The 14892-nt window shown below is 33.5% G+C and overlaps 1 protein-coding gene across 1 annotated transcript; it reads right to left on the bottom strand.

The window, feature by feature from the left end:
* Window positions 1–2359: 2359 nt before the first annotated feature.
* Window positions 2360–9126, bottom strand: LOC132173831 (sodium/calcium exchanger NCL). Its single transcript, XM_059585455.2, has 7 exons — window positions 8532–9126; window positions 6304–6495; window positions 5378–5559; window positions 4093–4238; window positions 3734–4010; window positions 3345–3653; window positions 2360–2822 (listed from the first exon to the last, which is right to left on the bottom strand). Exons 1-7 carry the CDS (start codon window positions 8920–8922, stop codon window positions 2574–2576), a joined length of 1746 nt encoding a protein of 581 aa, XP_059441438.2. The 5' UTR covers window positions 8923–9126; the 3' UTR covers window positions 2360–2573.
* Between the last annotated feature and the right edge of the window lie 5766 nt (window positions 9127–14892).

Genomic DNA, 14892 nt, shown 5'->3' with positions numbered 1-14892 from the left:
AAGAGTGGAAGGTTAGCCCTTTAGAGATGCGGTCAGCCTAACTTTAGTGCTAATGCCTCAAATCCCTATATAGTACACCTTCCGACTTCTTGCTTTTGGTGACCGATTCCCAATACCTATATAGTGTACCTTCCCTATACCTGTATAGTGTAGCATATCCTATATAGTGTAGCATATCCATATAGTTTAACTTCTCGCTTTTGGTGACCAATTCCCTATATAGTGTAGATTCTTGCTTTTGCTGACCATGTTCTACAATTGCAAAACCATTAACGAAGTTTTTGAACTACACATTTCACACTCACACACCATACATTTGACTAAAAGTCCACGAAGATTCGCTGAATAGCTTGAATTTAGACCCTTATTGCATGGAACTATGGTCACGGGTCGATTCCCTTTTATTGTCTAACTTATGTATGATCTACATAAGTTTACAAATTCAATGGTTGATTGTAATAGAATATCGGCCATATATGAAAAACGTATTGACCCTTAACATTTCTCTTTATTGAATATCATTTTTTCAGTAGTACATACAAAATTATAAATTTAAATAATTTAATTTGGAAATAAAAGTTATATAATTTTAAAACTCATTCGTCTTTTATGCTTATTCATCTTCAGATTTATTTTTTAATTCTTACTAACACAATTCCCGCTATTTTATTTTACAGACAAATCCCGCAAATCCATTTCCCTCCAATTCATAGCTCTCCGTCTGTCTCTCTTCCATGGCCAGCTACGAACCCCCTTGTTCTCTCTCGGATTCAATCTGTGTCTCAATTCGGAGCCCCAAGTACCTTCGGAGGATTACTGGATCCAAACGCCAGCTTCTTGCTTTCGCTGACCGTGTTCTACAATTGAATCATTCAAAACCATTAATATATATATATATATATATATATATATATATATATATATATATATAAAATACATAATATACTTAAGCGGACCTAAATCCATTAATTTAATAAGTTTATGGGCTAGAATGATGTTCAAATATGTATATTAATGCATTCTTGGTAAAACAATTCCAACTATAATCTTTGCAGTTAACTGAACTTTTGCTTCCCGAATTAAAACTTTCTAAACTGATGTACCTATGAAAATCTTAAGCTTGAGATCCACCTGCAACATTTCCACCAAACCCTTTTCACTCATCAGCAATATAACTCCGATTTGTGCTCAATTTTTCAGATCATGTATGAGGGGATGGAGATAAGGAAATATTAATTAAGATTGTTTATTGATATCCTGAAATTATTAATACAAATAAAAGAAAAAAAAAAAAAAAGTAAGTCATTTTAAAAGAAAAGGAAAAGAAAACAGCTGTTTTTATCATTTATAAGGTGGTTTCTAGTTTATTGATGGACCGCTCAAGTATTCAGAGGAGTACTGGCCGGTCATAGCTGTCGTACGTGGGTGCAACTACCTTTTAATTGCATTTGATTTCAGCCCAGATATATATCCCATGCACGTATATCACAATGGTCGAGTACTTGCTGGTTTTCTATTGCTATATATATTTCACATATATTTGGGACATGATTTGGTCACTGCCCCAGACCAGATATTGAAGCCGATAAGATCATATTTGAAATTGCGTTGAAAAATAAAGCTAGGCAGAAGAAATTATTAATTGTTTTTTTTTTTTTTTCAATTTTTAAGCTTTTTTCTAAAATGTGTTTTGATCATTTTTTCTTTTTCTAAAAAAAATAGTCAAAGAATCATCGTTGGAGTTTTTTACCAAACAGATCAATTTTTTATTTGATATAACTTTTAGGTATTGAAAATAATTTTTAAGCTCTCTCATAAATTAAAAAGAGGCAATTGAAACACATGACAATTTATTAGGCTCTACGGGAGGAATTCCCTCCAAGTTGGACTTGGAGGAAATTCTTGCCTCGTTGTGCTTTGTCAAGTGGGATGGGATGGTTTGTGCGAAAGATCGGTTGCCAAGGTTTGTGTAATATATCATCCACTATAGGCCATTGACGTCAAAAATCAAGCTTTTTGCACAACTCCAAATGAATGTTTCTTGGTTTCCCAATGGACTTTATAGGAGTGCTATCATCAACTCCACTTAAACGTGGGGTCGACGGTGTCGTTTGTGATTGGATCTCGGCTATTTGTCAGCGGCAATGGTTCATTAATAGTAGGCGTGTGGTGGTTCGTTAGCACACAAATATACGATATTTATTTGAAAGCATTCAAATTGGCTGCTGCATGTAATTGTTTTTAGAGTTTTAAGGGAAATCTATGAACTCAGAAATTTTAACTTTTTTTCATTGAGTGTTGTAATGATCAATACTCAAATACCAGAACATGTTTGGAAAAATTGCCACCAAGAAAAATAAACAAAAAAAGGACAACAATACCAGGCCATGAAAGCAATAATTGTACAACTACAAAAATTGCCCATACTAGGCTCCTCAAAACAGTCAAAATATTAGTCTCATACACATATGTATCATACGATGAACAACAACAACCGAGTAAAATAAATAACTGTGAATCCTCCTGCAGGAAATGTAATACCCACAACTCAAACTTTGAAGGCATCCGTGAATCTATGACCATCCTAAAACGTAATCAAGGACATAAACCAGCGCCAGGGAGAATGGATAAAGTAGGATAGCTACAATGGATGTCCAGAGAGGGTAAACAGTGCGGAAGCTGCCCAAGGCACCCATCACAATGCAGACAATTAGAATAACCAGCACTTCAGCGGTGAAATCCCATGTCAAATCCCTTAAGTAAACTAGGGCTAAGAAGACAGAGAGGCAGAGGACGTTATTCATCGTTGCTGCCCCATATAGCTGCAGCAAGAATTTAACGAGTTATAGCGCTACGGTAGTTGGCATTGAGCTCGAATACGTTTTTTTTTATAAGTAATCGAACATTGAGACAAGAGTACTACCAAACTGTTATCAATGAGATGCATTTTTTGATGGATTGATTCTAACTGTTATCAAATAATATGCATATTATGACAATCTTTTCCTTTTAACAGCCAGTAAAGAAAGATGAACATGCTTTCCGATTGTAGTCAACTAACATAACAATGCAATCAATGCAAAATTATGGTTAAAATCCAGGTGTTTGTTGTCCCTTGACTTCCAAGGATTGGTGGGAACTGGAAACATATTGGACAAAAATATTCTTCATTTCAAATGAAATTGATAGTATCCAATTTATGGTCAAAATTTAAAGTTTGTGCATATAACCATATGCGTGATTCCACATTATTTAAGTTTTTTAAAAGATATGCCAACATTGACTTCAGAAAATATGGAGTAAGCACTAAATGTATGTAGGGAGAGTGGGAATAAGAAACAAACCTCAGAAAATGTTAATGAGGCAGTTTTCCGCTTATCACGGCTAGCAAATATAATTGCTGTGACAGCTTCACTAGAGTTGGTAGCCACAGGCAGCGCGATAAACGAGATGAAGAAAGTAGGAATACCACTGGCATCAGAAAAGTTATCAACAGCATCTACCAGGGGATCGGCAAATGCTGCAGCAATGAGAGTTCCCAGAACCAATAACAGCACTGCTTTGATGGAGATCCACTTGGAACTCTCAACACCCTCGACAACTTCATCACTTTGAACCCCCACATCCAACAAATCTTCCTCTCTTTTTATTTCCTGTATATGAATTTTTCAAAGAAATCAAGCATCATGTTAATATGTGTGTGTGTGTGTGTATAAGAAACAGCTCAACTTACGTGGTGAACATCATTGAAAAAATGCATTGTGTGAGGACCAGGATCACCAGAGGCAGGCCGCCTCCACTTCAACTTCCTTAGCCATCTTTTAATGCCCTGGACAAACTCACCCTTATCAATGACGTCATTATGGGACGTATCAAAATCTTTCATTAATTTATCTACAGCATCCTCTTTATCCAGGTCAATCTCTTCAAACTCAATCCCAACAATCAATGCTCTCAATTCAGATTTTGAAATATTTCCGTCCTTATTTGTGTCAATTGCAGAAAACAGCCTGTCATGAGAGATCCAACAAAAATTCAGCAAATACAGAAAAAAGTAAACGATTTATTAATTCTGTTACTTAGTGAACTAACTTGTCAATAACGTCTTCGTCAGGTTCACCATTATCCTTGAGCAGCCTTCCAAGTGCACGTTGTCTAAGATTCTTTAGAAGTCCAACTATAACATGCTTGTGCTTCACATAAGAAAATTTTCTCCTCTGGATCCAAGGCTGAAGGACCTGCACAACGTTTTCCATTTTCTCTATCAGAAAGTAAAACATAAATATGGAAAGAATTTCAGATATTCAAACCACAATAGCAAATCTAATCTTACTAGCGATTTAGAGTATTCCTTTTGAGGTGGGTTAGAGGTTATGTTCAATAGACTCTCTTTCAAACTTCCTTAGCAGAAAAATAGGAAAATGAAATATCTTTGACTCCCATGTGAATTGGCCCATGGTGCTAAGGAGGGAGTAAGGCTGCTGGTTTATCAAGTATTCAAACTATCTTGGGTGTTCAAGTACTCCTTTTCAAGCATGTTTGGGTTTATGCTTAATGGATCTCATCCTCTGCTCTATTTCTTCAAATTTACTTGACCAAAAACAAAAAGCCGAATTAAGAAGCCACATCAGACTTTGTATAACTATGGGATGTCAACCTTCAGCATCTAAAATTCATAGTCATGAACCCGCACCAAGCATTGATTGGGTCGCGGGTGTGTGGGGGTACTCACATCACTAGTACAACTTTGGGTCAACCAGTTGAACTGCTAAAATTATCTTTTAAAAATATGAAATACAACTAATTTAAAATTATTAACATTGCAAGTGTTTCTCCAAAGAAAAAGGTAGCTCAATGGTTTAGCATTGTAAAGCCTCTTAAGAGGCCTGAGTTCAAGTCCCTCCACCTAAAAACGTATAATTTATTCAAATCAGTGGCCCAACTGTGCCAATATATCTTGAAACAATTAAGTAACTCAACAAGAAAGGAAGATAGCTCAATGGTTGAGAATGTCCTGATGCCTCTGGAATGCCATGTTTTGATTCATGCCAACCCCCGTCATTTGATCTTTCATGTTACTGGTCAACCAAGTTGTTGATCTCATCAATAAAACCACTGGTTTTACAATTCGAGCATGGACCAAGTTCACTTGATTATCAGGTCCATAACACAAACCAGAAGTGGGACCATTCATTCAAACCAGCAAAAGTACATGTTTAACAAGAATGTCTAGCATTCAGTAGAACCTACCATCCAAATTTCCAGATAAAGTACAGAAAAATGATTATTCAATATTACCAATAGGAGAATGAAAATTGAGATAAAAACAGAGAATCAAACTGCAAAGAAAATATAATAATACCACACACACACTTACCTGATAAATGCAATAAGAAACCAATAGTAGAAGAGAGACAATAAGCCCAATCAAGATTGCTAAGCGCCTCCCTGAAGTTGAACTGAGAGCTTGTGGTATTTGAACGACTAAAAATGGGATCACAGATATGATCATAATCCTTGCACCGTAGCAAGTCCAGATATCAGTACTAACACCAGATTCTGTAAAAGTGAAGATTTATTGGGTCATGAATCCATGTAAAGTATTCAATCACACAGTTATTGACCATTTCACTATACAAGGCAGATAAGCAAATGATTCAGAGGTCTAGGATAATAACCCGCCCCTAACTCTCCAAAAAATCAGAATGCAATAAATTTCAGTGAATGGCATTGTTTATGCATCTCTTCTGCACGTAAAGAACTTTTGAGTAAAAATCATAATAGTCTAAGATAGACAAAACTACAGTAATTCCTACATACACTTGCCTTAGGTCTCATTAAAAAATGTGCTATTACTGATTTCACATTTCATTTTAAACAAGTTTGTTATGTTTAACCCGAGCATTGTCTTGCAGTTGCAAGTTTTGTTTCAATGTTTAACTAAGTAGTTTCTCCATTGGTCCCTCCATTGCTATGGCCGATGGTTACCCAACGTATTGATGTTGAGAGAGAGAGAGTCCTTGTGCTTTGGATTGCTTATCCACCATTTCTACCCAATTATGATATTTTGTATGCCATCAATTGAAAAAAAAAAAAAAAAAAAAAAAAAAGCCCGGAGATGTCTGGCCTCCCAATTCTCACCCTCCTAACCGAATAAAGAGAAATGCATGCACACATAGAAAAGAAATAAACACCTTGTTGCTAATGCTTAAAAGTACTCAAAAAAAAAAACCAAGGGTTACAGAGCCAGCTCTTTGATTTTCATAGGTTACTAAAAGGAAAAAGAAAATCTGAAGGACACACCAGTTAAGCTATAGCCTTTTGTATCTTTCAAGTCTTCAGCCTTTGAATGAGTAACGTCAAGGTCACACTTGCCAACTATAACACATGATCCCCATATTACTGTAAGAAGCATAACAGTTGACCCAGCTAGCAAGCCCATTCCTACAGAGACTTGACTTTGAGCAGTTGCTGTACTTCCAGATAGACCGGATACTATACAAGACAAGAGAACTTATTAGAAACATTACAAAATCAACCAAGTGTGTGAACTGCAATGGCTGTAATAGCTAAACTGCAGTCATCAGAGAGAGACAGAGACAGGGAATTTAGTCAAAATTTAAACATAAGAAGTGGACAGTTTAAGAACTTCTTGATTAAAAAAGAAACACATTGAAAAGGTTTCAAAACAACAGACAAGATAAGAACACTTAATAAGTTACAATGACTAATAAATACTGCCAAATTATCAAAATTTAGAGGAGTTAAGAAAACTTCCTAATGCTACCTAAATTCAGTAGCAAAGGACTGAATTACACCCTTAATTCCGTAGGAAAATTCCATCCTTGTTTCCTTCCCAATAAGTTCCATTTTTAAACCTAATCTTGTTTAAACATTTCAAATTTTTGTCAATGGGACCAGGAACCAAAAAAAAGAAAAATATCTTCCTTTCGAATTATTTTTTTTTCATCTAAAATTTCTTTTCATCTACAGCAGAGTTCCTAAAATCTTATCTATTATTTTTTAAATTAAATAGTTCAGATTTTGTTACCTCCATATTTATCGTTTTTAAAATGCAATGAATTAAATTAAAAAAAAAAAAAAAAAAAAAAAAAAAAAAAGAGAGTGATAGAAGAAGTAGTAATTAAAGATCTTCTTATAGTGACAAAAGAGGCGTAATCTTTTGTATTTAAACAAAACTGATTTCAATTCCTGCACTATATTCACTGACCTACTCCAACTAACTCTTTTATTCTTTTTCTTTTTTCAACAAGTATGGTACCGGTACCAACTGACCCATTAGATCATTTTTAGTGACCCTTTTAAAGTTAGCTATTAAAAACAAAAAACATTTTAGACAGGACTATTTAACCAGCTACCTACTTTCTTTTAAATTTAACTTTTTGTTAGACTGACTCTCCAAATATCAAGGTTAGACAAGAGTCTCTTACTATTCATCCAAAAAAATTTAACTCATATTCTTACTTTTTAAGTCACATTAATTACTTTTTACTACTATTTAAATAAAAAATTCACCACATAACAATTTTTTTTTTTTTTTCCACTTTTTCATACCTAACATTCTTATTTTTTTCTCGCATCAGTCAATTTTTGCTATTGTTCCTGTCCACTAAATAGTAATGGTCCATTGCCAACGACCCCAAGAGCAAAAAAATAAAAAAATATTAATTTTTTAAGCTTATATATTCATTTTTCTTATCTCTCATCAATTAAGAACAAAAATAAATAAATAAAAATATATTTACCTAAAGTATAAAATGACACACAGAGTTTAATGTTTGGTTCTTTCAAAATTGGCCCTCCAAATTAAAATTAAAAATTAAAAAAAAAAAAAAGTGAGTTTTCTTTTTAAATTTAAATTTTATTTGAAGAGCCCAGACTCCAGTGCTTTAAAAACCTACCAAAAGCCAGGGGCGGAAAGGCTTCGGGCCTTGGGGGACCCTGAGGTGGTCCAAATAAAAATAAAATAAAATAAATTATAAAAATTATAAAAATCTCTAGATCCGCCCCTGCAGATACCAACGGAAATATAAACCCATAGAAATAAATGAGTAGCGTGATTCAGGAACCGTTAGATTCGTACTCAAAAGCATTATAACTTTATAAGTAATATTTTATATATACATATATATACACACACTAATATGAAAGAAAGGGAAAGGAGACACAGAAATCTTCGATTTACTCGATAAACAGAACCTCCAGCCAACCTCTTTCAGACAAAAAGAAAAAGAAAAAGAAAAGGAAACCAAACATCAAAGTGATATCCATTTGAGTTAAACAAGATTACGACTTTCTTCATTTTGGTTAAAACACACTTTCTCAGCAACCAAACAGACCAAAGAAGAAAAAAAAAAAAAATCCAAATCACACTACTGCAAAATCTTTTCTTTTTTTTCTTTTTTTTTTCTCAAAAGCTTAATTTAAGAGCTGAAAGATTCAATATTAGCCCCCTAATCATTTAATTAATATTTTAACAAAATTTACTGCATCTAAATAAAAGTGCTTACCGAGAATGAGCATGGCATCGGGAAGGGCACCCAGGATGGGAAGGAACAGACCGCCAATGATTCCAGGGCCTAGAATCTCCAACAAGAGCTCGCTCCCATTGGACAAGTAGGTCGCAGCGAGGAACATGAGGTAGCCGTAGGCCAGGATGAGGAAGAGGTTGCCGATCACAGTGGTCGTGCACGGCAAGAACCCGTAGGTCTCGTCGCACGACGAATCCGCCGCGGAGAGGCGGTTGAGAGCCAGGTAGGGCCAGCCGCGGACCGGCCGGGCGCCACCATCGGAGACCAGATCAGAGGATGACTGAAGGCGCGTGGTGAAGCGGCCATTGGAGGGGCCACAGAGGATAAGGATGAAGATGAGGAAGAAGATCAGGGTCAAGCGGTTAGACATGGATAAGGGGATGGGGGATTTTGGGGACTGTGCTTAGCTGTACATCTGAGAGAGGCTCTCTTTTGGATTGTGTGCAATTGCTTTACTATATATATATATATATATATATACAGAGATTGGTGACGAGTAGTTATAGTGGCAGACACCGTATGATAAACGTCGGAACCGTGTGTCCGTAACGCCGTGTCTTGAGAGGACGATGAAATCAAGCTGCTTAGTGATGATGAAAATTGAAAGTTTTATAGTTGAAATGGTGATATTCGTTTTTCCCACTTTGGCCCTGTGGTTTGTCATGAATTACAGGAGTTTTTTTTTTTTTTTGTTCAAAATAAAATATTTTTGGTAACCTAAAAAAAAAAAATTGGTATAACTATTATTTTCAGTCGGGAAATGTTAAGAGTCCGGTTGGGATTGCGTTTGAGATGCCTAAAAATATTTTTAACACTCAAAAAGTTGGTTTGAAGAAAAAAGTACTCATTTAGTAAAAAAAAATTAAAAGCACTTTTAAAAGTTTAAAAAGCCTAAAAATAGTCAAAATGCACTTTTAGTTGCCTAAAAGCTATTTTTAACTTAAAAACTCTATTTTTCAAACGCAATCTCAAACAAGGTCTTAGAGCATGTTTGTGATTACGTTTGAGAAATAGAGTTTTTAAGTCAAAAATAGCTTTTTGGCAAAAGCTTCATTTTTAAGCTTTTGTCAAAAGTGTTTTTTTTTTACTATTTTTAGACTTTTTGAACCCTTAAAAACGATTTTCATTTTTTTACCAAACGAGTACTTTTTTCTTCAAATTGACTTTTTGAGTACTAAAAGTACTTTTAGGCCTCTCAAACAAGTCCTAAGTGTTCTTTTGGTTTAAGGTGGCATTATTTTTTTAAAAAGTAAAAAATAAACTAGTATAATTTCTCTTATCCAATTTTTAAAAAATAATATTCACTTAAGATTAGAAAAACATTAAAATAACACCTATAATTTTCTTTTTCAGTAACACTAAATATCAAAAAATTACGTTAAAAAAATAATTTATAAATTATGCATCCCTATTGACAAGTTGGCGATGTCATAATTTTTGGGGTTTTGAAAGGGCAATTTGCTTGGGTTTGGGTGTTTTGGCATGAGCATTCAATATTTCCATGTCAAAGGCACTACTTTTTGACGTACACGTACTGAACTCAAAAGACAGTGACTACCCTTAACACCATTAGATGGACAAAAATTAGCTCTATTTTTTCAGAAATAGATATTATTTATTTTTGAAATTAACGTGTTAATATTAACTTTATACACATCATTAACATTAAACACACAAATTTTAAATTTTAACCATGAAATAAATATTTTTCAATTCATTTAAAATATATTTAAACAAATATATCTTATGAGAAAAAATTCATTTATTCCTCTAGTCTTTCTCTCGTCCTCCTAATTTTCAAAATTATTACCGAGTATGTAAGGCCCATAGAGAAAGTTCAAGAGAGAATGAATGACTTGTCTCAAATTTTTATAAGAAATTTCAAATTACTGACAATTCCAACAAGATGATTTGTGTACATCTCAATTGGAGAAGATGAATAGGAAAGGTTGTGGATGTTATGGTTGAATGAGGAATGCTATAATGCATTCTACTCACCATCTCTTCACTTGCATTTTGATTTTTTTTTTTTAAAAAAAAAAAAAGTAAAGAGAGAAGAGATGGTGGGGAGATGGTGAGAAGAATGCAAAAAAGCATTTCCCTGGCCTTTATTGTATCAAAGAAATGGTCATTATTATTAAATTTTATATTTAATATGACAAATATAAATTTGCAGTAAATACTGAAAGCGTAGGAGTATCATTTAAATTACCTCAAATGGTAAGGGCAAGAGAGGGATTGTAGTGGGTTTGTCAGAGTTGTCAGGGGGTGCTGGCAGAACTTGAAGGACAAGTTAATTGTCTGGAAAATTATTGATGCGTTTGTCGTTTGTCGAGAGAAGGTCACGGAAAAGGAAAGAAATCTTCTCCGTTTCAAATTTTTTTCTTTTTTTTTATTTAGTGCATTTTAAAAGAATAGTACATTTAATAGATTACTATTATTAAAATTTTTGAGTAACATTATCTTTTAATATACACTAAATTAAGAAAATGAAGGAGATTTGAAATTGAGAGAATTTTTTCTCGGAAAAGGCAATGCATTTGTGATATTAAATGCTAAATATTATATGTGATACTATTTATTTTTGTTAAATATTAAAGTTAATATATTTTTTTTTTTTTTGAAATGGATCATCATCCTTCAATAGATTCAACTTGAAGAGAAAGAAACAAGTACACAGCTTTGAACGAATACTCTCCTCTAACCATATTTGGTCAAAAGATTGAGAGAGGGTTGCTATCCCTAAACAATAGGGTACTTCGTTTCCTTCTCTTTTGATGAGGATAGGCAATCATTTAAAACAAATAGAGTGTTTTCAATTAGTTGTCCACAGCGGTTCCAACATAATTTCTCATTTCCCAGCGCTTGTACTATTTTCAATGCATCAATTAACAAAATAATTCTTGAAAACCCAAGTCTTTTCAAAACCTACGGCCTTTCAAACTATCACCGCCTTGACTACTGTTGGGTTTGTAAAATATGCCACTGTGGAACACAAAGATGCTAACAAAAAGCTGTCGTGGTCTCTAACTATCACTCCCACCCTCATCTTCTTATTTAAGATATGGAAAAAATTTACCCTTTTAGGAGCTTTTAATTTAAACTCTAAAGTTTAAAAATAGACAATTTATATTTTTGATGTTTTAAAAATTTTTAATTTAAACTTTTCGTTACTAATTTTCGTTAACTTGAACGAAAATTTATGAAATTACGTAATTACCTTCAAGTTTTTTTTTTTTTTTTTTTTTAACTTTAGTCAAATTTAGCAAAAATTAGTAACGAAAAGTTTAAATTAAAAAATTTTGAAACATTATAGGATATATTTATAATTTTTAAACTTTGAGATTCAAATTTAAAAACCTTTAAAACTTCAAGAGGTAAAGTGAATTTTTTTCTTAATATATCAAGCGTTGGATCTTAGTTTATCTCAATTGCCCATGTAGGAGCCAGGAGGTCTCTTCCATCTCTGTCTCACTTGTCGGGTGAGTTCCAGCATACTATTGCTTGAGTCTTGTGAAGCTTAATGTATTTAAATACATAACGTTAATGTTAACACATTAAAAAAAAAAAAACAAAAAAAAATTATATGATATGATCTCATATTAACTGTTAAATAGACTAACTTTAAATTAGACTTCAAAATAAATATTATCCATTTTAAATAAAAAGGAGAAGATCTTGCTCATGTAATGCTTTTGTGTTGTGGAGGTAAAATGGTAAATGCCGACACCGCCATGTGAAAAATTAATGTTTATTTTTATTTTTTGTCCTTTGTATATAAAAGATGTAAAAATTTATGGTTGAATATGTGAGATCCACGCTTTGAAAATAATAATAATAATAACATTAAAGAGTTTCAAATGATATTCGTGTGGATATGGGTTGGACAGCAAGAGAGGAAGGAAATGGGTCAAGCCATGGCGTACACTGTACTAATTGCAGCAAAGTGGGGGCCTCGTTTTTCATTCTGATATTTTCTTAGGTTAAATACTAAAAAAGTTCTTTAGGACTGAAGTCTTCTTTATTTTTATTTTTTATTTTTTTTTTTGCCTCTTTAAGTTTTTATTTTTATTATATGAAGTACATATAATTTTATAAAAATAGAGATATTTTATTAAAATTTTGTCTAAAATTTAACGGAACGTCATGTTAGTACTAATCAAATGTCAACACGTGTCATATAATTAATTTTTTGATTTTTTTTTTAAATATTAAAAATTTATATTTAAAAAATTACTTAATATAAGACTATGTACAAGATTAAATGCAACAAATAAAAATTTTGATTATGGTCTTTTGCGTACTTGAAATGGACAGGTTAGGATGTGACTCCATCATTTTCGTACTTGATATTCGTGTGGATATGGGTTGGACAGCAAGTAAGGAAGGAAATGGGTCAAACTAGGTGTACACTGTACTAATTGCTGCAAAGTGGGGGCCTCGTTTTCCATTCTGATATTTTCTTAGGTTAAATACTAGAAAAGTTCTTAGATTTGAACTCTTTATTTATTTATTTTCTGCCTCTTTAAGTTTTTATTTTTGTCAGAGGTACGTATAGCTCTTATAAAAATAGAGATACTTTGTTAAAATTTTGGTATAAAACTTAACGAAATGCTATATCAATACCAATTAAATGTTAATACATGTCATATAATTAAATTTTTAATTTTTTTAAATATTAAAAATTTATTTATTTATTTTTAAAAAAATTTAAAAATTTTGGGGTGGCCTTACCCATTGGCCATTTGCCACCCTCTTTGGCCATGGGGTGGCCGGATCACCCCATCTGGCCGGTTTGGGGAACCACCCCCAGCAGTCCAAAGGGTAGCCGAAACCACCCCAAGCGGCCCAAGGTGCCATTGTTCATGATTTTACTTCTAGACACTCATTCAAATGTACAGATTAAATGTCGTTAATTTCTGCATACAGAATACATAATCACAAAGGAAGCAAGCCCAGGGCACTCATGAGCATTCTTCCCATCTGGAACAAAACGAGGAGGAGATGCTTTTGTATCGAAGTGAAATAAGGATGGCATTCTCAGAAACCATCCGTGCCCCTGAACTTTTACTCTCAACTCTCAAGTATGGAGAGACCTGAACCTTTTATCAAGCTCCTACGGCCGGGTACGGGTACACTTGCCATTATTCTTTGGATAGCAATCGTTCCAGATTCTAATCAAAGTCTTCATCATCTTCCATATCAAACTCTTCATCATCTTGATGTTGCTGTTGTTCTTCAGGAGCTCCCTGGCTGGTTGGATCCTCTTTGTTGATTAAAAATATCTCTTTGCATGGACATTCCAGTCATCTATGATCTTCGCCATTTCATCTCCAATCAATTTTAAAAATCAAAAAATTAATTATATGACACGTGAAAACATTTGATTAGTGCTAAAATGATGTTGAGTTAAGTTTTGGACAAAATTTTAACGGATGTACCATCTCCTTCTTTATAAAAAACTACAGATACCTTCTACGATAAAAATGAAAACTTAGGGGGCAAAAAAAGAGTTCAAATCCTAGGAGACTTTCTATTATTTAACCATTTTCTTAATGCAAATTTATGAAATAGTCTGAGTGAGCTACAAATATTAATACCAGCTTTGAAGGACCGATGTCTTTAATAAGTTGTTAGACTAATTTGATAATAATTCGAGTAATAAATTGTGAAAGAGTAAGGAAGAGTGTTTAGGAAAAATAATTTGAACTTGCCTCTTTTCATCGGGGGCGGTGGAAGCATTATTAGTGATTTTTGCTTTATCAAATGTGGTGTTCAAACAAATTAAGTTATCCCTCGAGAATTATAAGTCATTAAAGAGCTTTGTTAATTAAGTCGGTGGCGACTAGATATTATAAAGTAAGGACAAGGATCCTGTCCCTGGCGGGGAACCGGATATTTCATGAGATGACTTGATCGAACCTCTTTGTGGTTTGACAGGGGCATCTCGTTGAGAAGGGAATGGAGAGAGCTCTTTAGTCTTTTTGCCCTTGAAGTGATGACCACTTGGATGTCTTCTTTTTTTTCTTTCTTCTTTTGTTTCGGGTCCCCTGAGGTAGGCAGCTGTTCTTTTCATGAGGCGGCGGTGGGAGCCACAGGCTCCTCCCAAAAATATTTAATTTTTTTTTTAAAAATAAAAATATTAACAAATAATTCAAATTACAAAACACGCTCAGATCTACTAAGCATACTCCATATGGGGTTTGTTTGTGGTCTCTTTGTTTACCTTTTTTTTTCCCCTCAAATAAAGAAATGGGATTTTTATTCTTTACTTAAGAGTAACTCAACTTAGATAATAAGATAAGCTGTTTAAAAGATTTTATGGGGATAGATAAAAAGA

Source organism: Corylus avellana, chromosome 3 (assembly GCF_965113065.1).
Source record: "Corylus avellana chromosome 3, dhCorAvel1.hap1.2, whole genome shotgun sequence".
NCBI lineage: Eukaryota > Viridiplantae > Streptophyta > Magnoliopsida > Fagales > Betulaceae > Corylus > Corylus avellana.
Note: the sequence above shows the minus strand (reverse complement) of the source record. Positions and strands in the feature narration are given on the sequence as shown.

Excerpts from the sequence above, each read along its gene's own strand:
- LOC132173831 (XM_059585455.2), bottom strand. The coding sequence starts at position 8,922 with ATGTCTAACCGCTTGACCCTGATCTTCTTCCTCATCTTCATCCTTATC. Across the intron at positions 5,560-6,303 it reads AAAAGGCTATAGCTTAACTG|AATCTGGTGTTAGTACTGAT; the intron begins GTGTGTCCTTCA and ends TCACTTTTACAG. Across the intron at positions 2,823-3,344 it reads CCTCATTAACATTTTCTGAG|CTATATGGGGCAGCAACGAT; the intron begins GTTTGTTTCTTA and ends TTCTTGCTGCAG.